The following is a 26,261-nucleotide window of genomic DNA, read 5'->3' on the forward strand; positions in this document are numbered from 1 at the left end:
TAATTTGGGTTAAATAACAATAATAACTAGATATAGTAATTTTGGTAAAACCAAGTAAGACTGCAAATGTTTTAACTTAGTTTAGTAGTGTAAATTTGACTACTATGTTAATATATTAAGACAGGCTTAGTACACGAACAGTACACTTTATTGGTTATTACACATTAGGCTTAGCAAAAACAGTGTTAAAAATATGCTGCTGGTATTTGGTATTAAGTATTAATTTTCAGGCTATAAGTTCAATGGTTAAGACGAGTGGAGGAGTTAAGCATTCACAGGTTTTAGGTGTAATTGGTACAGTTAGTGGGTTTTATTTGGGAACTTAAGACTGGCATCTGGTTTTAAAAAACTAGTAAAGAAGATATGCAATTTTTATGTTGAGTTTGTAGGTTGGAAAAGTTGTAGGTTATCTTAATCAAAGTAGAGGCAATAGATAAAGAAAATAATACACTATGGGAAATGGCAGCCAGATTTCGTGATGAGCTTAAGCATTTACATGCAAGGAATACATCTGCTAACAATGACATTCAAGAAGTTAGAAAGAGTACTATTAGAGTAAAAGTAATGAATTAAGTTATAATGAGCTTATTCTATTGAACAACAAATCAGCCCTTAGCATCTGAAGACAAACTACTGGAAGGAAGGATATGGATGGTAAGGTGATTCCTTGACAAGACATGTAGATAAAATAGTGTGGGGGTAAATACATAGAAAATAGTCAGATTATACTACCCAGGGGCACAGATAGAGAACATAACTGACATAACAGAAAATATAATAAAAGGACTAGCAGAGATCCAATTTGAAGTGCCTGTAGGTGCTAATAATATAGGAAAAGGCAGGTCAGAGGATCTAATTGATAAGTACAAAGGGTTGATAAAGGCATTTAAAGAAAAAAGCCATAACTTATTTTTGTCTAGAATACTGCCCAGAATTAACTGTGGGAATGAAGTTATAAGTAGGTCATTAGGGTTAAATGAAAGGCCTAAGTCAGTGTATATGGATGGGTGGGATTAGCCAGTTGGACTCGTAGAATCAGTTGAGTAAAAGAAAGGAGCTGTTTTTTGAATGGATGGTTTACATTAAAAAAAAAAAAAGGTAATGGCCAGCTTCTTTGTTAAGGCTATTAATTCAACTATAAGAAAAGTTTTAAATTTACTAGGACTAGATAGTGATGCAGGCCAGGAAAAACAATGAAAATAAGAAGCTAAGAAAAATTTAGCATAGGAAACAAGTATATAAGTAGTTAAAAGGATAGGCTTAGTTGTTAATATTGTAATGTTAAAAGTATTAGAAATAAAATAAATGACTTCAGAGCATTAGTAGGAATTGAGGATTTTGATTTAATGAGAATAAACCAAATATTCTTAAACAGATGATTCTGACAGAAGTTCCTCTGAAATACAGGATTACAGGCTATTTAATAGGACTATAAAAGTTTAAGAAAAACGTTGATAAATATATGAGTGATAAGGGCTGGCTTTGGTTTCTCTTCTTAAGTCAATTTGGTTTAGTGTTGTCCCAGAATGTTATATGTTATAATCAGGTGGCACTAGTTACTGAAAAAACCTCACTGGTACATAAAGTAGGATATCAAACTATATACAAACTAAAAGTAATTTAATTAATTAAGTTATTTTTAATTTATAACAAAAATAATTAATACTGTTACAGTTCTACTTCATCATTAACTAAGTAAGATAGACTCTTTTCAAAACAAATGCATCAATATGTATAAAAATATGTTCACACAGTTGTGAGCTATGCACAGATTTAATAACTCGCAAAACATACCTTGTTTATTTTCATGATCATCTGAAAAAGTGAAATCAAATGAAGGAACACTGTTTCTCTCACTGAACACCTCATCACTGTTATAGTTCAAGTTTGTATTAATAACAGGATAACGTTCTAACAAAGGAGGAGAAAGCTGACTGCCACTACCTTGACTGGTTTGTTCTTCTTGATGTCCACATAAATGGAAATAATTGTGCCATATGCTATTGCCACTGTTGCATTTAGAGTTTGATGTGTAAACAATCTCTTCCTTGACCTCTCTGCCATTTTCAAAATTCTCTTTAACATCATCAACAATATGTTTGCTAGATTTTGCTGTGTTTTTGGAAATGTTGGAAACCAAATGATCACAACGTAATTCCTTGTTTTCACTACCATGTTCCTCAAAAACTTCTTCAGAAGGTTGTACAAGGTTCTTCCTTTGGCCATTTCTAGTAGTACCAGAGAGCTTGAACTGTAAAGAAACATTTTAACAATGAAATTAGCTGGCAAACAAAAAGCTTCTAAAAACAGATCAGAAGCTTTACGTAAATATATTTTCAACTTACATCAACTATCTCCAGTAGATGAAGAAATAACAGCAATAATAAAAATGCACCATTCAATTATTTTTTTACTTTCATATTTCCTTTCTACATTTCTCCCTAACTTATAAGTTTGGTTTGTAAACAAAAAAATCAAAATGAAACTTAATAATTTGCACAGTGTAATTAAATAAGTTGTGAATGCACAAAACTACATTGACCAATATCATGTCAATGAAAACTACCATGTCTGTTTAGTAAATGCTTTTTTATTGTTTAGGTACACGTAGCTGGATATAACAATTTCTGATACCAATTTAAACCTTTCTTTTAATATACAAAGTATATGGTAAGCAAAACTCGGTGGTTTACACCTTGTTAAGAGAATCATTGAATTGGATTATACAAGTACGAACTAAATCAGAAATGAAGTGTTCCAGCAGCATACCCTCCTTTATACCAGATTTTTGCTATACAGACCAGAAAATTGAAAACAAAGTTCAAATGTACTTATAGTACAGATATACAAATAGCAATCTTTACTTCTTTTAACCAACCAACAGACAAACTTAGCAAAAACGAGAGAAAAAAAATTGGCCAATATATAGAAAACATATGATTAAATGAACACCAAAATACTATCCAGTTAATGAAAGCACACTCCTCTAATTGCACAATGTGATCTCAACAAAGCATCCCACAACTTGAAAAACTAGCACGACTTTGACTTAAAATTAAAAAATGGTATAAATGAAAAGTTTGCCGTAATAGTAACATGCCATCAAATACAGTCAAGAAGGGAAAAATATGCAGTCTTTGTATTTCATTGATCTAGAAACAACACAACAACAGTTATTCCAATTACACACATTGACTAATAAAACTAATAACTATGGAAAGCCACCAGACTAGCCAATATGATTGTTTTGTTCAGAATTTATGTATTTTTTATCTGGTCCTTTTAAGTGTAATATATATCAGTTTTCTTTGTTGTTGTTTTTTCATGAACAATCAATTTTACTTTCTATACATTTACAATTATCTTACTTATATGAGTTTCATTAGTTTACTTTTAGTTACTCTTTGTGCATTACTGTTCTTGTTTTATAATAATATTATTTTCTACACTTACTTATAATACAGATGTTTTAAATTTCTAGTTTACCCTAATTTTGTATCCATTATTTATTTGTTAAGTTTTTCTTATCCTATTTTTACATCACTTACTAGTAGTCCTATGCTAAAAAACAAAAGTTAACTTACCCTGTATCGTTTTTTAGAAACAAGTAGCGATTCCCTGAAACCTACTGGGGCAAAGCGTTCTGCACTGCACTGAACTTCGTGAAAGTCATGCCTGTCAAGAAATGCAAATGAAGAACCTGAATTACCCCCATGGTCCAGGACAGGTTCTACATCTGAAGAATCAATTTCTCGACGCTTCGCCTCTGGAGGAGGAGGACTGAGCTCTGCCAAGTTCTCTTGATGAAAACGATCCCACCAACACTTAGTCTACATGTTTTCAGAGAACAAATGTTCTCATTATTATATATTATACAATTAGGTCAGATTTGTATTAACACAAATGTAAAAAAATGTTCAAGATAGTTTCTAAGTATATCCATTTTTTATATGACTAAACTATAATTATGTATTTCAACTGAATGAAGGATTATTCATCATTTTTTAAAAAATGAAAAACACTACAAGTTTTCCCTATTCATACACAGTTTCCATGCTCAAGAGAACTTCAACATTTCTGAAATACATAATGTTATAGATCTGAAGTTTATACAGTAAAGTAATTCTACAATATGAACAGTGCATATTTTGAAAACCTTGAATTTACTTTAATGTTAAAATCTTATCTCACTTAGACAGTATTGAAGAAACTGCTCAATTTCTTCAAAGCTTCATAGCATAATGTTATAACCTTATTACTGACAAACTTCTGATAACAATGTTGGCTTACTATGTAAATCAGAACATAAATAATTCAAATTAACACTAAACAAGTCTTTTCCCCCCTCCATCTTCTGAAAGTAGTTTAAAATAAATTGTTGTTGTCAATTGGACTTTCTAGAATCTTGCCTTAAAGTTTATAAATTGCAACACACAGAAAGACAGTTTTATAATATTACTGGTCTGCTACAGTCAGTATACTATAAACCTGGAAGCTATAAACGTGATAAATGCTTACTAATAAAAAAAACAAACAAACACTACATATATTTGAACACGAATGTTTAGAGATTTCAAACATTACTTCAGTGAATTAACTTCAAATGTTAATATTTCTACAAAGATATCCCACAACTTCAGCAGAAAAACTCACATGGGAGTGGTTTGAGATACCTTACCCATTATGTTAACTGTAATGATAGTAACATTAAATTATTTGTTCATCACAAACCATCAATACAATATTCAGTTCCAGACCAAACAAAATACTCAGTATTGTTTGTAAAATTCTTATATATAAACCGTTGTTTGCAATAACTGTTATTATATATTGTATTCTTATTTGTATATTAAAATATATTTATTCTAAAGAAAATTGTATGTATCAATCTTGTTGGCAAATATCATAAAGTTGATACATAGACATTCAATTAACTTCTAAATTAAAATTAAAATGTGTAGCTATTTGAAATCATAACATCTAACATACATAATAAATTGGAGACTTGTCCAAGATGAATTATAATATGTAACATTCTGAAATACAATCATAATTATTTTGACTTTAATTTTAAAACTTAATATTCAGATGGCTATTCTTCAAACAAGATAAAGTAAACCAAATTATTCTTAGTTACCACCAAAATTATACTGGAAAAATTATATAAATTATAGCATAAGTATTTGTCTATCATTCCACGAAGATTTAACTTACAATAAGATCAGTGTGCTTCTTCTCACAAGTAGTATATCGTGCTATACTTTCTGGTTCTTCGTAGCTTGTGCCACAATCCAGACACCATGTCTTGATTTCATCATCCTTAAATACTTTACCCTTTATGTTAGATTGGGGTTTTTCATCACAAGATCTACACTCTTTACGCTTCCTTCCAGGGTGAGGGTTGACTATTAACGAAACCAAATGATTAACCCAAAAATTTAACTTGACAGTTATTAACATATTTCTGATAAGTAAGATAATTTCCTTTCTTTTTTTAATTCAAAAATTTGTTAAAATACTTGGAATTAATTTTATAGTCATTGCAACAATCAACTAGACCAGCAGAACCAATAACAGTACTGTTAGAGTAATAGTGGTAATATGCTGCATTAGCTTAATGTTGAACATTCTTTAGTAATGTAGAAATAACGTTTACAACAGATATATGAATTCATGAGTCATCACTTCATTATGTAAAAGAGCTTTGGCTCATCTGTTGCCAAAACAGACCAAGTTCTGACCAATTACAACAGCACTGTTCCATCCATATTACTATGTAATACATAAACCTTATTACCTAATAAAGATGACTTTCAACTTGTTTTCCTCCATTACCATCTTCTAGTCAAGCTTTCTAGATAATTAATCCAAAACCTCAATGAATGAACTCCACTGTGCCTTACAATGCACTGCTACATAATAGTCGAAGCTTTCATCTATTGTACTTTATGCATTTGTTTTCTAATAAAATATGACTTTCAAATAAGCAAGGAAAATTATGCTTTATTTGACAAAAACTAAACACAACACACACATTAAGATTTATCATGGAAAGTTAACACAATAAAATTAAAAAATACTCACAGTAGAAGTGAAAATGTGAATGTTTTCCAAAACATTATTAAAACAAATTCTATTTACACTACTTTGAAAGAGAAATGACTTACTTGTATTTTCCATCTTTTGCTGACATGGTGTTTCAACTTGGTTACTATAAGCAGAATATGATTTGTTACTTGTCTCGACAAGAATATTATCTTTAACAATGAGTTATTTCTCTTAGATCAAACAAATTGCCTCAACTTAGTAAAATATACTTCCTTATTTATTGAATAATTTGAAGCCTTATTTAGTCACATTTAATTCCTTTCTGCTTTATGGTTTAAAACTTTGAACATCTATCTACTAAGTGTTACATCCCAAATTTTGAACGTGTTAGAAATCTTTCTCAAAGAGCAATGAATTACCATGAACAAAAATCCACTACAATATGACCATTTCAGTAAAAATGAATATAGTTCAAATCCTACTTCTTAAATATATGATAAAAACCATAAATTTTACTATCCACTCATTATTTCCAGTCACCTGTTAACAAGGAGTGTTGGCACTTGGGAATCCACAGAAACAATGTCAGTAATGTAGTCCTCCACAGGTGGAATAGTAATTGAGAGTGGTTTAAGACTGTCTACTGGACCAAATGTTGATGGGTCTGAACTTGTCTGGTACAAAAATTCAGTAAAATTTACTTAGCTGGAACATGCTTCAAGGATATGTCTAGTTTTATCAGTCAGAAGTGAAAATATACTGCTTAAGAACCTCAGTAACAAATAGTTTTTGTTGAACACTAATGTATTTTTCATAATTCAAAGACAATGTAACAAAATGGTTCAGACATTGCATTTAAAAACAAATTAGTGAATATGTATCAAACCAATTTTGTTTTGTACTTTACAGCAATATCAACATTACTAATTTGAGATGAAAAATATAATAGTAAGTCTTCTCTGTGACACCTTACAATACACAAGATAAAATTGCATCTAACAACCATTTGTTCAAAAGGCATATTTTTCTAGTAAATAATACAAAATGATTCATTATTTGTAGCTGTAGATTAAGGCATAAATGTATAAAGTAAAAAATAATTGAAAATGTAGTACAATTTCATTGCACAATATTTGCTGGAATCAAGATGGTGATCATATGACTAAAAAAAGGCATTACTTCTGGGTTACCTCTTGGCACATTTTTTTATTATTCACCCAATTTGACATCAGGAATACTAAAAAATATAATAGTATAAAAGCACCACATGCATTAACCCCTAAAGTTCCTAATTCTAAAAACCAGTTGTCTCACAGTTGCATCCTCAGTAAGCAAGCATGTAAATATTGTATCCGTCTGCACTAATCTTGCCTGTCTCAAACATTTCATAACTTCAATTAGCTTATTCAAGACTACAGTGAATTATGTTTTTATCTTCACTAAATGAACTACTCTGTAATAATAAATCTAATATAGACTCACGTAACTCGTTAGTGGCAAATAGACACACAGCTTAAAGCCACAGGTTCAAGGCTGTAAAAGTTATTGTTCACTTCATTTCAGGCATTAAAAGATGTTTTAAAATGAGCCCTTGAAGTTTGAAAGTTTTTTCAGAGGGAATGGAGGTGTCTGGTGTATGTAAGTGTCAAGTACAGGAAAATGGGGAACACTGAATTGGTTCTTATTTGTGTTAATCACTTCAGGCTCATGCTTTAAGCTATTCCTGAATTTAAACAACTGATGAATAACACAGCAAACTTGCAGTTAACCCCATTGCTCAAAACCAGTATTCATGGTTTTAGTTATCGTTAAAAACAATTCAGTTTAAGATACAATTCCTCAAGAATACATGTCTATGGCTTAAGCTTCACTCCATTTGAAATTAGTTCAACAAACTCACATTTTAAATTTTTTATTTTATTACCGTAAAAGATATATACACATTTTAAACAGCTAACACACAGTTTTAAAAATCCATAATAGGCTAACAAGCAAAGTTTTCATTGTAATGCAAACAGTTTCTAACCAGCCAAAATTTATACGTGTCCCTTTGTCTTACTATTAACACTGCAAGCAAAATTATACTTTTAAATGTTGGTAACAATAATTACACATTGCAAGAAAACTAAGTGAATGTATTTATAAACTCTGCCTATAGCTACAAATAACACATACCACAGGTTTAACATCATTTGAATGTAAACCTACATTCAACAGGTCACTTTTTCTTCTCAATAAATATTCTTTGTCTCTAAATGCCAGCTTAGCATCCTCTCCAAAAATTATACTGTAATTACTTATGAAGAGACTCAGCTGCTTAGTAATCAGCTCATTTCGACACCTATCTTCTTCATCACCAAGTCTGTAAACAAACATAACTAATATTTAAATTTATGTTGGTTGAAAGTATTCATTAGTCCAAATTTCACTCTAATCAACCCTAACCCTTACTCATACAAGACTAATAAGCCATTTTAAAGAAAACATTTATACGTGGTCAAACTTAGGCCATACTGTTTTCCACCAGAATAAGTAAAGGTAATTATGGAAAACATATGGACTATTTTTCCCCCTTTCTTTAGCAGTTTTACTAAACCCTACACTTTCAACTCATAAAATCTTAATTGTACGTATCCATTAGTTCCCTTACAATTTTAAAAACTTGTGTAAGCAGTTTCAACTAAATTATTTACCGCGTTTCATGTTGTCAACTCATTTATATTTATTATTTCAAACTCCCTGCAACAGAAATGGCAAAAGACAGGGAAACATCTCTTTCTGGAATGCATAGTATAGGTTATCAGCATTTTTACCGAGTTAAACAAAATATTATGTTACTGGAAATGTTGCAAATTAAAAATTGAAGCAGTTCCATCTTTTCCTTAGTGTTATAACTAGAAATTACAAAATATATGTTTAACAAAAGATCCAGAGAAGCATATACAATTAGTTAGGTATGCAAGAACAATAATGGCCTATATCAGGTGTACAACAGTTATGGAAACTTATTTACTATGATATGATTTTAGTAATCAAGTTAGTGAAACCACAATATTTTGTCCAATTCTTTCTATGATATCAAATACTTTAAAATCAAGTTATGCCCAAGAGGACTGATGACAATGGCAACAATAAATTTGAAGTTTTTTTTTCTAATCTCCAATAGCTTTAGACTGAGAAAAGCACAAGTTTAATTGTTTTATATTTTCCCGTACCTGCAGCCTTTTAAATAATATTAGTTCTTTAAATGGTTCTAATTATGAAAAAAATTTAAGTCTAGAAGTTAGATAAGTTTTGCTAGTCACTTTCCTGACTACAAAAAGTTAAATTTTAATTCTATTAAAATAAATTCATCCATACTTTTGACCCACCTGAATATCTCTGGTCCCAGAACAAAGGACATTAATGAAGTCAGTTTATTTTTGCTGTACTGTTTAGTTGAATGTATGATAAAACTCAAAATAAACTTCAGTGTGTTGAAATTCTCAAAAGGTAGCTCTTCTACAAGACATTTCAACTGCAAAACACAACCTTCTTTGTCTCTTTTGATATCTAATTTTGGTAAAAATTAAATAAAAATGGTTGCGAGTAGTAAGAAACACAAACAGGACTATGCCACAACTGTATTTTATGTTCTACGTTTGTTCTAGAAGATATTAGAACATAAGTAATTCTTTTAAGATCAGAATCATGGAAAAAAATTAGATAATTAAACAAAATAAATGCTATTTTGTTTTTGTTAAGATTTTTCTTTCTGAATTTTATTTAGATATTGAATATTGATGTACATAAAATATGCATCAATATTTCCATTAAAATTAAATTTACTGAGGATTAATTCACTTTCTGGCAGTACAAACATTTACATTACTTTGAACTGCACGAATATAAGCAGCACAAAGCCCTTTGGAACAACAGGATCTGGTAGTTCTCTGAAAAACATCAACAACATTGTGGCAGTAACCACATCACATTTCTTTTCCAGCGGAGCATCTCCTGTCTCATAAAAGGATATCCTCAAGTATTCTACAAGCTGGGTATTTCCCAACATCGGATGCAGATCTACCTCGTCCAAACCTGATTGTTAATTTTATAATCTTAGAAATTTGAGCCCTCTGGTGGAAAGTTTCTTGAAGTTACACAAGATCATTTTTTAACAAATTAATTACTACAAGTGTAGTAGGTGCTGCATACAATATTTGCATAACAACCATAGTGAAGGTTGTTTTAGTATAGAACATACTGAAATATTTAAAACATACAACACTCGTATTTCCATACTTTAGCTTAACGTTACTAATGAAATATATAAACCTAAAGGTAAAGAGTTGTGCTTTTCAACTTTAGATCACAATATTTAAAAATCATTAAATGTATTAAAAATTTTTAATTGTGCTGCAAAAGGTACTTGCATAGCTTGATATTTTTTATTTTGAACAAATTGTTCATTACCAACTAATATCCTTTACATTACAGATTCTTTATATTTGTATATAGATAAAAACATGTGATAAATTCAAGATTTACCTTTGTCTTCAATTAAACAACAAATTCTTATCAAAATGAAAGGAATAGAGCATTCTACCAGCATTTTCTCAACTAATTTAGTTAGTGGAATTCCAAAAGTTTTTGGTCGAATGACTGAGGTGTCAGTTGTAAAGGGTGACACAGTTACATCTGGCATGTCATCCAGTTTCTCCCTCTTATCATTTTGAAGATCCTAAATTTAAAAAAAAAAAGTATTTACTTTCATGATGACGAGAAACCCACTTGAAGTAAAAATGTATTCTAGAGATGGCTAATATGAGTATTAGCACTTTCATCAAATAAAATATAAAACATTTTTAACTTCTTTGTTAACCTGAAAATGACCTAAGAAGGTTGAAACGTTGTTTTATACTTTATTTGAATTAAAGTGCTAATACCCATACCAGCCATCTTGAGAATAAAGATACTTTGTTTTTCTCTCATTCAGTAGTATAAAACTCAGTACAACTGCATTTACAATAATTTTCTATTACAAACTTATATACAAAAAAAAAACTTGCTGATGCATTATTTTAAGTACTGTTGCAAATTAAAGACTGAACTAACACTGATTATCAAGCTTAGCCATTCGTTACTTAAAATAACATTCAATATCTCCATTTGAATAAAAGTAACAATAAAGTTTTTCATAAAAACTTTAATTTCTGACAAGTTCAGCTTCTTTTGACTTTCCATAATATAATCTTGAAAAAGTTAGTGTAGATATTTTCAACTCTATCAACTTTTATAATTTTTTAAAAAATATTTGACTTTATAAATATACTGTTCTAAACTATATTTACTTACAATATTTTTATTTAGTTGTTTGCTAAATGAAACTGCCAACACAGTAATACATATAGAAAGTTTATAAAAGTAGTCCTAGAAAATCTAGTATGGTCTTAAATTTTAATGACTAAGATACTTCAAAAAATTTCCACGAACAAAAGTGTGTTACAAATACAAAAATTGGTGAAGCATTCAGTCAAGTTTCAGTTATGGTAGTGATTGAAACATTAGAGAAGTATCTAAAGCAGTGTGGGTTTTCATGTATATTCATTCAATTTACTAGCCATGAAACTGTACAAGTAAATTTATTTTGTCAATTGTAATATCATTAGCAAGTGACTTTTCTTTTGCAAGTGAAACTATTTGTGAACTAGGACCTACATCTGTGTTCAAATGTTGGTAACCTAGAGCTATCAAAGAGGAAACAGTGATGTGTTATCATTACATGAACTGGACTTCAGATTTTTTTTTCAAATAACTTAAAAGAACGTAACAAACAACAGAAATAACGTATAACAATACTGTATTTGAAGTGGAATTATTTTCATAAAAACAAATAACTTAAATTTCAACATGACAACCAGATCCAGAAATGACATTGAAGCTTTGATAAAGATAATGAAACAATTAAATAATGTTCATGAAGAAAGAGAAAATTAGAGAAATAATATAGAAAGTTAAGAGTAAGAAAAATAAACAGAAAATCCAAACACCAATAACAAAGAGACACGATTTAAGAGAAGCATTAAAAGGAAGGGAACTAAGAACCAAATAAATGACTGAATACAAAAGTGATGAAATAATTGGAAATGCACAAAAGGATTCCAACAGTGACTGTAATGACGAACTTAGAGATCACCGAGGTACGAAAGTACATCAGCAACAGAATAAAATACCTGGAAAAAGAATTGTTGAATGCAAGGAATAGTCACACCTCCTTCTACATCTGCCAAAGAATTCCGACCTAAATAGTCATCTTCTACAAAATATAAAAAATGAGAATTTATTTGGTCTACAAGTCATGACATTAACAAATCCAGTTCTACAATTTTGTTTGACAATTTAACAGCATTACCCAATTAAGAAACCAATGAATTATGATGAAAATGTACTCTATGAGTCAAGGGCTTAGGTGACACTGGCAAGACCACATCTTTCTCTTTGATGACCCCTGAGAGAACTGTAATGTCCAGTTTCAAAAACAGCTACTGTGATAGCAAAGTTTATCAATATTTAGCTACAGGGTAGATATCTAGAGATTTTAAGTAAAGCTACTGATAAACCAGATGACTTATTAGAATTGAAATTTAAGTGTAATAAGCAGCATGAAATTGTGAAGAAAATAAAACTTGTAAATTCATATACTAGCTAAATGAACAAAGAATAATTTCTCATTTTCTATGGAGGGGCAATTGCCTCCCTTGCTTTCTCCCTTACACATACTCATGCTTACATAAGTTTATCCAAGTATATCCCCACTGTTGCAAAGGAAATAAGGTCATTATCTAAAGACGATAATCCACAGGTTTGTTGTTGAGAAGCTTTACAGTATGTTAATCTATACTGGTTCTCCAACTATGACAGTTTGACATGACTGGCTAAGTATGAGCAAACTTTGACAATAATGAAAAGATTAAATGATACAAACAGCAAGCAGGCATGAAGTTCCAGCAATAGGAAAGTTGAAAGTTACCCTTAATTTAACACTAACATCTCATGATGTTTGGATATCTGACAGAAGAACAGTTCACATTGGGAACTGATTCTGTGCAAAGACATGAATGCAAAGTTAGGCTAACTTCAAACAGCTTGAGTATTACATAACAGTTATCATGCCAGAAGTTGAACTTCCTGTTAACATGAAAAATACAGTCAATGTACTACCAAAAAGTAAAATACTCACATTAAAACTTATTAAAAATAAGTTAACAACTAGTAACTGGACTTAATAACCAAATACTCCAGATTATTCTAACGTATTAATGGTCGACAGAAGTCTCATGAATCCAAAGAATAAAGATTGTCATTAGAATCACAAACACAGCAATAAAATTTGAGTTAAGAATGGGTGGAACATTGCAAGATTAGATCATACAGACAAAACTTCTAAAAACTTTCATTAGAGTTCCAGCCATGACTGGACCACTTTTTTGATAATAGAGGTCATTAAACTCCATATGAACATGTTTTTAATTAAACTATGTGAGGTTATCATCATGTTTATTCCATTTTTCATACTTTCATATATTTGGAATTGGGTGGCAGGGACAAAGAGGCTAGAGGATTAGAATTTTTGCCCAAAAATGTCCAAACCACTTCAATACTGTGGATGACAGCTTTTCTTCCACATCTAAATATGCCAAGAGTAGTCACTTTTGGGGACAGATGTAGGACATATGATATCAAATTAATTAATTAATTACAAAAGTTGTAAAGGTCTCACAACTGATCTATATTAGAGATTATGTGATTTGTTTACAATATATCAAGCTACCTTTTCCACTGGCACACCCACTTTAGACCATACAAACTTCTCACAAAACTAATACTGGAGATGCAGCCCCAATGCATCAATTAGCAAGGTAACTACCACTTGCAAGACAAGTTTCAGCTTTCAAAGAGATAAAAACCATGAAGGAACATGGAGTAGCAGAATCAAGTATTGGTCCTTTGGCATCACCTATTGAACTCATGAAGAATGATGGATCCACAAGGTTCTTCATGGACAAATGGAAGATTAATGAAGTCACAAAGAAGGATGCCTAACCACTAGCTAACAAGGATCGACTAATTTTAATGCTCTATCTGGATAAAAAATGATCTTCAAAATTGGTTTTTAAGAGTAGATATTGGCAAAGGAAGTTAACAAAGCAAGGAGAGAGAGAGAACAGCCTTTATGAAAAGAAATGGATTATGGCAATTTATGTCACTATTAAGATTGCACAATGCATCACCTACCACATTTAATAGTGTGTGCTCTTTTTGAACTACCACAGAACCTCATATTCATAATAGCACATGGAAGGACTGTTGATAAATGTGTACAGTGGATTAAGAAGTGTTATGGATTGGTTGAGGAGAGAGAGAGAACCTAAAGCTCAAGAAGTATGAATTATTCCACCAACAGATGAGTTTTCTGGGACATAGTTAGGAAAGGAGTGTCTATAGATCTATCAAAAAAGTGAATGGCCAATACCAAATAACCTGTAGGAGATAAGAGGATTCCATTTACTGTTATCTTACTACCATTGTTTTAGAATATTCTTCTCTGACATAACTCATCCTTTAAACAAATTTCTTGAAAAGTCAAACAAGTTTTATTGTACTGTTCATATGAACAAACATTCAACAAACTCACAAAAGAACAGACCATTACTCCCGTATTCACCTTCCCAATTCTTTGAATATTCACGCAGTTTAGATACAAATGCTAGTGACTTTTAGCAGGAGCAGTGGCATCACAAATACAACATGGTAAAAGAACTACAGCATAAAGGAAATAACTACAGTGTTGTTTGAACCCTATATGTCATCACTGCCTATATGGGTAAAAGTTTACACTGATATTATCATACAGAATTGTAGTGGATAGTGAATTTTTGCAATCCAGAAGGTCAGCTAGCAAGATGAGTCTAAAAACTTCAAGAATACAATATTAACGTTATACATCACCCTGAACAAGACCATGGAAATGCTGAAACATTATCCCAAAAACTGTGTGTTACTGACAAATGTGAAGAATGTGGAAAGAGGGAAACAAGATGGTTTAGATTACCATCCTTATGTACAGCAGAGTATAATAGAAGATGTGACATCTACAAGCAAGGATGAAGAAGTAATGCGATTCAACACTCAAATGAAAGATACTTTGGTAAAAGATACAAATATGAAACCAATTACTAAGTGTATTGAGAATAAAGCAAGAAGGCTTGCATGGTAAACAGCCACTCCATATGGCCTAAAAGCAATGATGTATTGGACACAGTGGGATTTAAATTGCCTACCAAAGAACTCAATGTTGAAAACCAGAGATATCAGTGGATAGAAATAACTACAGTCAGTACTTTCATTCTTTACACTAAGATTCATTCATCTTCACAATCTTCCAAACTGGAAACTTGTGTTAAGACTTTGTAGCAAGCAAGAAAATGCCTCTACTGATTTGAGTGTCTGGGATATGTAGAGAATTAATGTAAAATATGTAAACTATGCTGTGAGCAAAATGGTCCATGAAAGAAGCAACATGGGCTGTAAAAGTAATATCATGTTGGAGCACCACTTGAGAGGGTTGCTGTTGATGAGCTTAGCCCTCTATCACAGAGTAACTGTTGTAATAAATACATCATGATTTTTTTTTTACTATTTCACCAGCCAGCCATGAGCATATGTTGTTTCTAAGTAGGAAGTGTAATTTTCAGCAAGAAAATTCACAATTTTGTTGGTCCTTTTTTTAAAGATTTGATGTGCAAAAAATATGTCTGATCATTGAGATACAGAATGTCAGGACAGAAGCCCATCATCCATCTGACAGTGCGACAGACACAAATGTACATTATTAAATCAATTAGCCATTTATGTCTATAAATATCTGAAAACATGGGATCAAGGTCTCCTGCTGTTTCTGTTATCATCCAGCAGTAAAGGAAATTTACAAGTAAAACATCATCATCACTGATGTTTGAGAAAACTTAGGTTGCTGTTGAGCCTTATGTACTGTAGTACAAAGATCATTCTCTCAATAAGTCTTAAGTACAATATGTAGATTAAGAAACTCAACTGAGATATTACACAGCTTTATCCTAGAAAGACTTACATCAGCTAGTTATAAAATTAAAAGTTGCTATGATGTTAATGCTGATAAGAATGGATTTCATTAAGGTCACATGGTATAGTTGTACACTGCCCACTACAGAAATGAAACTCCAAAAAATGAAACAGATGTTGGGAAGAGCCATACGAGGTCTGTTCAAAAAATACGCGGACTGTTTGAATTGCGCGGCTCCAGTTGGTTCCAGGGAAATCCGCTTGGTGTCGCTAGGTTCGCACAGATCAGCTGATTACGACGCCATTTCCCGATTGTAGATATCTTCATTTGTGTATTAGCTACGCGGTTTTAAGTGAAGTGCGATTTTTTCGTTTGGCGGATTTCAGAATGAATGACCTAAAGAAGCAACGACTTGCTGTGAAATTGTGTGTTAAACTTGGAAAATCTGCGACTGAAACTTTTGCTATGCTTAACACGGCTTACGGTGATGTTGCTATGAAGCGTACGGCATGTTTCAAGTGGCATGAACGTTTTAAGGATGGTCGACAGTCCATTGAAGATGAGCGTCCTGGACGTCCTTTCACGTCAACTGACGACCCACACGTCGACAAAATCAACACCCTGGTGCGGGCAAATCGACGTCTCACTGTCAGGGAGCTTGCTGAAGAGTGTGGGATATCAGTTGGATCTTGTTACGAAATTTTGACCAAAAAATTGAAGATGCACCGCGTTGCTGCGAAATTCAGCCCTCAGAACTCGTGAGTTTTTGGCCAAACACTCGATCACTATTCTTCCCCCCCCCCCCCCTACTCACCTGATCTTGCTCCTTGCGATTTTTTCTTGTTCCCTAAACTCAAAAGACCCTTGAAAGAAAGAAGATTTGAGACGATTCCCGAGATTAAGGCAAATGCGACGAAGGAGCTGGAGGACATTACAAAAGGAGCGTACCAGGACCGTTTCAACAAGTGGAAACACCGTTGGGATAAGTGTGTGCGTTGGGGAGGGGAGTACTTTGAAGGGGTCCCAGACCTGTAACTTCTAAATAAAGTACATTTTGTTTTATGACGTCAGTCCGCGTATTTTTTGAACAGCCCTCGTATATTGTACTGAAAAGAATCATTGACATGGTTTACAAAATTCAGATCAAAAGTCATCCACTGTGATAGTTTTTGAGAGTATGACAGTGAGAGGGCAGCCAAATGGATTACTCCAGAGAATAATTTATCAACAGAAAGTCAACCTGATACCAAGGAACCCAAGGTTCCTACCAAAATAATTTCTGAGGATCAACAAATATAGAATCAATAAGAGAACCACTAGTGAACATACACAGCCACTTGTCCAGTGCAAACTCCCCAAATGACAGGACAAATGCTGGCAAGGGAAATAGAGGCTATCCTATCTGATTGCCATCCCCCTCAATTGTTAGAATTTTAAAACTGATGAAAGGGGCATTGTTATATACCATATTTTCATTGTTTTAATTTAGCTGTTTGTTAGAGGGAGCTACTACTATGATGGTAATAGATTTATAAAGTTTACATAAGTAGCCCTAACGTATCCAAAATATTTGTGAATGTTGCTGATCATTACTTTGCAAAATATCTGGAAACAAGAATAAACTATAAATATGAAATTCAGTGAAGTATTGAGATAAGTTTCAGTTCATTCTGTAATATGAAACGTTAATGAAGTATTCATAACATTGATTTAGTAACTGAATCAGTTGTGAAATCGTAAAAGTATTTTTATGTTAGCTACATTAACATCTCATGAATGTGAAAACTATTAACTAAGGCCTACAGTTCTGTACATGATAGGAATCTGTAGCAAATGTTAAGGAAGAAATAAACTAATTTGTTATCATTATGTGGAATGACTTCCAAATCGTTTTCACCAAATTTTATATAAACCAACATTCTCATAGAAGTGATAGAATACATTATAACAATACTGATGACTTTATTAACCAAGTCACACGTACTGTTTCCAGTAATTTAGGAACGAAAGCCAAAACTAATAGTGTTGTCATACAAAAGCCATCTAAAAACATCTGAAAATCTACCTGACGAAGAACCACAGTGCCATTCGATGGGCTATATGCTGACCACAGTGGCTTCCTCATCTTCCGCTTGATACTACTGAAATACCATAGAAAATATAGTTACACATAGTTGTAGAAATTTCTTTATCAATACTAACCTAAAGAGAACTATTGAAGACAAATAAATGGACAAACTGAAACTGTTCTACACTTAACACCAGTTTGAAACTGACATTTTTTTACATTAAATTGGAAAACATTCCCAAGATTTCATGCAACTTGACATTACACAAAATGCTATTTTGAACTAAAGCTTGAATTAGTAACAATTTCACGAGGTAAGACTTAGCACATAACACATTTAACAGAAAGACCTTCATTCCCAAATCTCTTTAAAACGCGTTTCTTCTTAGTTATATAAATTACAGAAAGACAGTTTCATTGGCACGAACTAAACATACGAGACTAGAAATTCCGAACACACGGAATTAAATATCAGAATGGTTAAAAATAATGGTCGTCTACGGTCGCAACACTGTATCAGTTATACCTAATATACATTCTTTTAAATATATATATTAGCTAAATCAGTTGTCGGGACTGGTAGCCCTTAATACTCACTAATTTTAAAGGTATTGCAAAGTCCAATCGCGAAGTGTTAATACGGAATACGTGCTAATGCCCATGGTAAGTTCTACAAGGAGCTGAAACAACGCACAATAATGTCTTTCGATGCCGTGCACGTCTTTTATTCAAAATATTTGTTTACTTGCCAGAAATAAGCAAAAACAAATGCACTCACGCTCAAAGCCAGGTGACTTAACTACCTTACCCTCCCCCACCTGATATATTTTCTTCATCCCAAACTTCAGTTATGAATTTGGCAAGATGCCAAGTAATCGTAATAAAGGTGTTATAGAAAGAACGGACTGAATTTCAGTTCTAGCACCGAAATAAAAACATGTTATATTGACGTCTTATTTAATTACTAATTTATACTAGTTCAAACTTCTCTAATACCTATTTGGCCAAATCTTAGTTCAACCTGTACTACTGAATGAATCGAGTATCTCATATCCACAGTCTATTTAAAAAAAAAAAGTAACCTATTAATGAGTCCGCATATTCGTTCTCACACAAATAAATTATTGCAAGCTTAAAACAAACTTAGAAAACAGGTTCTAATTGTTATTTGTTAAAATTAAATCACTTTCCTAAAATACTCAGATTCAAAATTATTACATATATTAGCTACCATTCACTTTTCAACAACCTACGATTATTGAAACTTAATACAACTATATAGGCGTTTACATTTATGGTATATAATCTTACGTTTCATTCCATCAAGAATTGTCTTTAGATAAAAAGTTTCCAGAGTGGTATTTTGTAGGAATAACCAATAAGGGATAGAGTTTTTCTCTTTCCCATACAGCATTGATATATCTATTTATTATCCAATGGAGAGAAATACTCTTGACTTTATGTAACTCAAACCGGTTGCTACATATTAACAAGGCATGCACCACAGTGTTTGTTTTTACATATGGGTGCAAATAAGAGAGTATTTTGAAAACACACACACGATCGTGGCCACAGTGACGGAAGTGGAGTGCAGTTTCGTGTACCGAACATTGTGGTATGCACGTGTTCAGGTGTGTGACTTAGCAGATAGGTGGAACTAAGTAATACTAAGTAAAATGTAATCTTACTTCTACTATATGTTTTACCTCTGTGCTTTCAGCTGTGTGGAATTATATTATGTCTTTGTTACAACAGTAACAGGTCATAACGAACTAAAACTATTAAATCAACAATGTAACCCACTGCATGAACGTTCACTAATTATTAACCTGATAAATTAATGATGGTTTTAACTTTTATAGTGGCATTAAAACAATCAGGGAGTCACATTTAACGTTACATGCAAATAAATACAAGTGTAACAAAAGCTCGTTTACTAAACGTTGGCTAGCGTTGTTTCTCGAGTAACACCAAACACGAGTATTATTAATATGAATTGTTCTGAAAATTGGGGATAATACGAACATTGAACATTTTCTAGAAAATGAGTTTTTGTTACACTTGTATCGTAAATTTATCGTAAATGCACGTTTATGTTCATACACGTATGAACAGTTTTCCTGTTGTAATCGGTATTATATATATATTATTACTTGAAACAGACCTGTAACACTTGAATCCGATACTTTCTTAGAGTAAAATTTGAATATCTAGTAATTTAAATTCTCCAATTTTTACACAGATCGACAAAACTAAATTAGCATACTCTCGAAGTATATTTTATTATTGTGTGGGTGTACTTGAACATAAATAATACTCACCACCAGCTGTCAGCGGCTAGTAGTTTGATACTGCGGATTTATAACGAATTTCTCAATGGACAGTAAGTCACCGGCTGCTGAAAAAAATCTTAAAAACTCACACTTATATTATGTGAATAAATCCTGCGTTTGATAGTTTCGTGGTTTACACTTTATAGACCTGGATTTTATAAGTACTGAACAGGATTAATATCCGCTACAATTAGATTCAATGCCTGGCGAATAAACATGGTAACGACCTTTTTATGGTTGCTTCAGAAACCGACAAGATACTAATCTCAATGACAGCATTCGTAGAAAGAAGCTGCTCCTATAGGAGAATGTAGCTGGTTTCAGCCAGCTTCGGGAGGTTGCTAGCAGCGGTGAACGTAGCCTGACGAGGTTCACCATACAAAACTCAGACGTCGAATTCTGAAATGAAACAAATTTCGATTATCTTTCAAGCACGTGACATCATATTTGAGTATGTCATTACGTACACACACTAACGTTTATATACATTAATGATAATGAAAAATTAGAATTTTTAAATTATATTGATTTACTTATTATATGAAAACATGAAACAAGTTTTCACTTTTGTATACATATTATGACGATATACTTGTCAGAAAGCTCGAAATATGAAAAACTAATAACTTAAAAACATTTCATGGAATGGAAACAAACTGACAGATCTTTTCTACTATATTTTTATGTCTTAAAATTTATTCTTCAAACATTTAAACAACGTTTTGCGACAACATGGGGCCTATTGGCCCATCTTGGTTGTTCCACAATATAAAGCTAATATTTAAAGAAGTTAGTTCTTATCAGTCATATACTTAAAGCTTTTGGGTAAACTCGTTTAAATTTACTGCTTCTACAACATCTGGAGGCAGCCCACTCTAAAGGCCAACCACCCTGTTAGAAAAATAAAACCGTCTTAGCTGAAGATTTATACCCGTGTCCCCTGTCTTATTCTCACTGTTAAATATGATAAAAGGTAATGCTACAACACTAAGTTCCCTTTACAATGTTAAACACCTAAATCAGACCGACCAACCCCTAATTCGACTTTTTTGATGGAGCAAACAATACTGGACATTTACACGCGTTATAGAAAGAAAAAGTGAATTTCATTTAAAAATTTACGTAATTTCTTATTATACACTGGGAGTACGGCTGATTAACGCAACAACTAGACTTGAAAAATGAATAACATATTCGAACCGCGTTCATAACTCCTGCACTAAGAAGGTAAACACCACCTACACAAGTATGTACAACACGAATTAGCGAAGTCCACATTAAACCAACTTCACTGTTATTATATTTATCAGCGAAAATAACTCTAGAAATCTTTGCTCTGCTATAAAGCCACTTTTGCAAGGGCCATCCATTTTAGAACAATCACAACTAGTCACTAAAGTAGCACGTGCAACATAACCATCATTTACGAGTAGAAAACATGTATCCATTAAGAAAAAATTATTTCCGTGGCTCAGGAGTTATTGTCAAGGTTTGTCATCGCACTGAAACCCGAGTTGATCAAGCAGAGTACAGATTGCGTAGTTTTTGTGTTTATCTACAAACATTCCAACTCAACGTTTCATCATCTCATACACGTCATAATACTACTAATAAAAAAGGACGATATTTCGCAGCTGTTATCACTACATCGCTATATTTAACAATTTATATAAAAACGTTAGCACAAGTTTAAACTATGAGATCTGAAGATTCATTAACTACAATGTACGAAACAAGTTCACCACAGAAAAAAAAAAAACGCTTAAAACATTTAATAGAATAATTCCAACCAACCGTAAGTAGCCTGCTTTCAGTTTCATCTTCATTAACTTACCCCATCTCAGACACTTTTGTATTATACATTTTAAAACAATGTTTTTGTTCATTATTTCTAGCCTGATTTTAAATTAATTTCAATATTCTAAAATATATAGATAATTTTGTTCAAAATATTTTTTCCCTTGATTTACCACATGTTAAAACAGCTTTCGAATTTGTGAATTTCTAAGTTACTACAAGATTCAGTTGAGGAAACTTATGACGGAAGTAACTTTGGTAGTGTTATGTTTAGCTTTCCTTCGAATTCAAGTTTAATCCTGAAAAATATCGCGCTGTAGAAATGAACGTGTAGAGACGCTCTATTTGCTCCATTCATACAGCCGAAGAACATTGAATTATCATCTTTAATTTTGACAACTTGTAATTCATAACTATGATGGAAAGGTTTCTTTTATAAAATTTTTTGTATATTACACTACAGCGTATTTTGGTTCCAATAATTTTGATCTCACAGGAGTCAAATTCATCCGATTTTTAATGTGTCTCGACTAATATTGTTGTATATTCAAACAAAATCTAATACATACTAATTATTCTAACTAGAATGCAAAAAAAAAAAAAAAATTATTCGTGGTAATATACAGGATGACCCGTAAGTCCCTACCCATCCATATGTTATTATGTTATATTCAATTACGCATGTATTAAAGTTATTTCTTTTTTTTTTCATAGAAATATGGTCGATGTAAGCCCATTTACACTTGAAAATGTCTCACAGAACATGGCGTCGCATAATATTATGCAGCGAGAATGAGGAACAGCACACAGATACACTGGATACGTAAGATACACGGATGGGTAGGGACTTACGGGCCACCATGTGTGTGTGTGTGTGTGTGTGTGTGTGTGTGTGTGTGTATATATATATTGGGAGCGTGTTTCAATTTCTTGGACCAATATTTTATGTTAAGTTCCTTGAAAAAGCCAGTCATAAATCTTAATTTATACAATAAAGATAACTGCAGTACACTGTGCAAACCTACGTTACGGATTTACAAAATAAAATAAATACCGAAAATGAGGATGAAACATATGTAAAAAATAACAAAAAATTAAAATAAAACTGATAAACAAAATCACTCATCCGGCTATTAAAAACGATACTAATCATCTTTGTATAGCTGTTAAAGTCTGGAATTAATTTTATATCGTATGAAACATATACTTATGTATTGCTGTTAAAGTCTAGATTAAATCTATATTGCATGAAAGATGTTTACACAAAATGAATGCTCACTAAAAGCACATTTCGTTAATAAACCTGCTGAGCGCGTAATAATTACATTTCCCTAAAAATGGGTGAGGCCTGTCGCCATCACAGGAGAATACAGAAAAAAAAAAAAATTAAAGGATAAATAGGATATTTTAAATCTGAAAATAGTCTTGCGGTTGTGCATTTTTTGGGTCGAGTTTGATATATCAAAGGGAGTTCCCCTTGTTAATACGCGGAGAGATAATATTGATAACGGAAAAACGAGTACAGCTCACTACCAATTTCAGCTCTTCAAAATACGTTTTCTATTATATTTCAAATTCAATTGTCTGGTTGTTTCTCATCTGGTAACTGATGCAACAAATTAGAATAAAAGATTTTCTTACACTCTTCCTCCAAACTGTTTTCGCTCTAGTTAATTTTAAACCTATTGTTATAGCAACCTATCTACATAAATTCAAATTAAAAATTAATTAACGTAACAATTAATATGACTAATTTAATATAACGTTCTGAGCAGAAATATGGAAGCTCAAAACAAAAACACTGCTTAAATTAGAATGTATTAAATATACTATTATTTCATAAGCAGCAGAACATTCATAGAATAAATTGTCAAAACTGTAAAACAAAAATTCTATATTAAAAAAGTATGTTCTTATGACATCATGCAAACAGGTTATACAACGTAAGAGGTATACTGCTCACTAAACAGCTTCAAACAATTGTTTAAACTTTAATTTAAAGACGTTGCTCCTTATGATAACCTAACAGTAACAACTTAAAAAGCACCAGATGTTTTACATCAAACTATGAGCACGATTTACCATACAGTGAATAGAACGGTAGTGTCACGAATGATTGAAAGTTTTTCCTCATAAAACTGAAAAGAAAAAAAATCAAACAAGATCTGAAGAAACCCTGTAATTAGTCCTTAAATCAATGACTACTTACTTTTACATTATTTTCTATTAATTCGAGTTTAACCTATCAAGGGGACAAACTAGCTTTTATTAACTTTAAAGTTAGTTCATAATAAGTTATTAAAATTAGATATTTGCAGTGTATGTCTATCGCAGTTTTACCGTTCAGGCTTAATAATAACTTGAATATCGTGAACGAATGCCTACATTTCAAATTCGGTTAAATAATTTGTTTTATTTTCATAACACTAGCAGGTAGCAATATTATTACTAATAACGTTAGTATTACTAATGAAGAATACAACACTGTAAAGCCACTGAGGTCGTGGCCAGACCACTTTTATATTGCATGTATTAAAACTCGCTTTACGAATTGAGTACATTACATTGTATGTATGCAGCATTTGGAGTTAAACTGGCTCAGTCAATCTCAAAGCATTAAAATTTTCAAGAATTTTCTGGGGAGCATGACTTCCCCTAGTAATAGCCTTACCACTAAAACAAAATCTTACGGCAACGAATGCTACAAAAATAAATTAATAGTTTTGCAAATAGCCTAACAATTTTATATTCTGAAAAGTTCCTAACGACTTGTAAACTCATTTTCTTCTGTGTCGCTTTTGTCATAATACTTATTCATGCGCCCCCAATGGCACAGCGGCATGTCTGTGAATTAACACTGCTAAAAACCGGGTTTCGATACCAGTGGTGGGCAGAGCACAAATAGCCCATTGTGTAGCTTTGTGCTTAATTCTAAACAAACAAACCAAATCACGTTTATGAAAAATATTTAACAAGCACTGTATACATAGAATTAAACATATTCGTACATTCAACTTGAATTTCAAATTATTTTATGCCCACATAACTTCTTTAAAAAAAAATACTTCACCTACATTATTCAACAGCCTATGTCATATACATATCAAAAACACCGACAGGCTACCACCTTTCGTCTAATTTTATTTTGTATTACGTAAGTTATATTATAAACATAATTTCTAGTTTGAATAAATTAACAGGGTTCCTTACCTGTTTTTCCAATTACTGAATTCTTCTCCTGCGCGTTAGAAATTTTATTCAAATTTGCTACCGAAAAAAGATTGAATTAAATTACAACTTTCAATTAATCTTTCGTTCGGGTAGTTCTAATAATTATGTCTGTGGATTAGGCTTCAGCAAATTTTAAAGTGAGGTGATAGAACAACTGCTGAGAGTACAGTAAGTTTCTCTTATTAGAGATTTATTCTACTTCTGTACTTAAACTCTAAACTACTCATAGACGTTAGCCTTCCTTCACCTTAGATACTAATACTTTTTTATACATTTTCTGAGAAATATTGTTAATCATATAAAAACTTGAAATATATTTTACTTATATATGTGGCATCAAATTCTCAACCCAAACACAGACGAACAGTCCTTCGTACGCCAATACCTCAAAGTTCTTCCTATTACAACAAACTTCCTCCTAAACCTTGAATGCTGAATCGAAATATTAGGCTCGGTTAGTGTGATTCTAAGGGCAAATCGATACAAATGCGCATGCGTTTTGATTTTGGTATTTGCTACGCGTACTTCGTGCAACTAGACCTTGTCAAAGAAATCACGTGACCGCTGCCTTATTTGAGCATGTACAACACGGTTTTCTTCAAGAGTTTAACGTTTTTCTAGAAAACATTCTAGTAAGATAAACGATTTAAAGGCCTAGTATTTGTTGTAGAACTCACGAAAACTGTACTTTTATTTTTTCACA

At 32.0% G+C, this 26,261-nt stretch overlaps 1 protein-coding gene across 9 annotated transcripts in view; it reads right to left on the reverse strand.

Moving 5' to 3' along the window:
• LOC143234404 (uncharacterized) overlaps window positions 1-26,018 on the reverse strand; it is a 46,760-nt gene extending 20,742 nt beyond the window's left edge. For 2 of the 9 annotated variants that reach the window (XM_076471766.1, XM_076471763.1), the window contains exons 1-11: window positions 25,538-26,018; window positions 20,519-20,929; window positions 18,195-18,267; window positions 10,576-10,768; window positions 9,420-9,600; window positions 8,224-8,410; window positions 6,589-6,722; window positions 6,168-6,211; window positions 5,215-5,405; window positions 3,585-3,830; window positions 1,795-2,251 (exon numbers count right to left, since the gene is read on the reverse strand). In XM_076471766.1, coding sequence (XP_076327881.1) covers window positions 1,795-2,251; window positions 3,585-3,830; window positions 5,215-5,405; window positions 6,168-6,211; window positions 6,589-6,722; window positions 8,224-8,410; window positions 9,420-9,600; window positions 10,576-10,768; window positions 18,195-18,254 — 1,693 coding nt within the window. In that variant the 5' untranslated portion in view covers window positions 18,255-18,267; window positions 20,519-20,929; window positions 25,538-26,018. Of the gene's footprint in view, window positions 1-1,794; window positions 2,252-3,584; window positions 3,831-5,214; window positions 5,406-6,167; window positions 6,212-6,588; window positions 6,723-8,223; window positions 8,411-9,419; window positions 9,601-10,575; window positions 10,769-18,194; window positions 18,271-18,794; window positions 18,933-20,518; window positions 20,930-25,537 lie in introns of those variants that run through there. The other 7 variants (XM_076471769.1, XM_076471765.1, XM_076471768.1 and 4 more) reach the window with 6 other exon arrangements.
• Window positions 26,019-26,261: the final 243 nt, after the last annotated feature.

This window comes from Tachypleus tridentatus, chromosome 12 (genome assembly GCF_004210375.1).
Source record: "Tachypleus tridentatus isolate NWPU-2018 chromosome 12, ASM421037v1, whole genome shotgun sequence".
Lineage (NCBI taxonomy): Eukaryota > Metazoa > Arthropoda > Merostomata > Xiphosura > Limulidae > Tachypleus > Tachypleus tridentatus.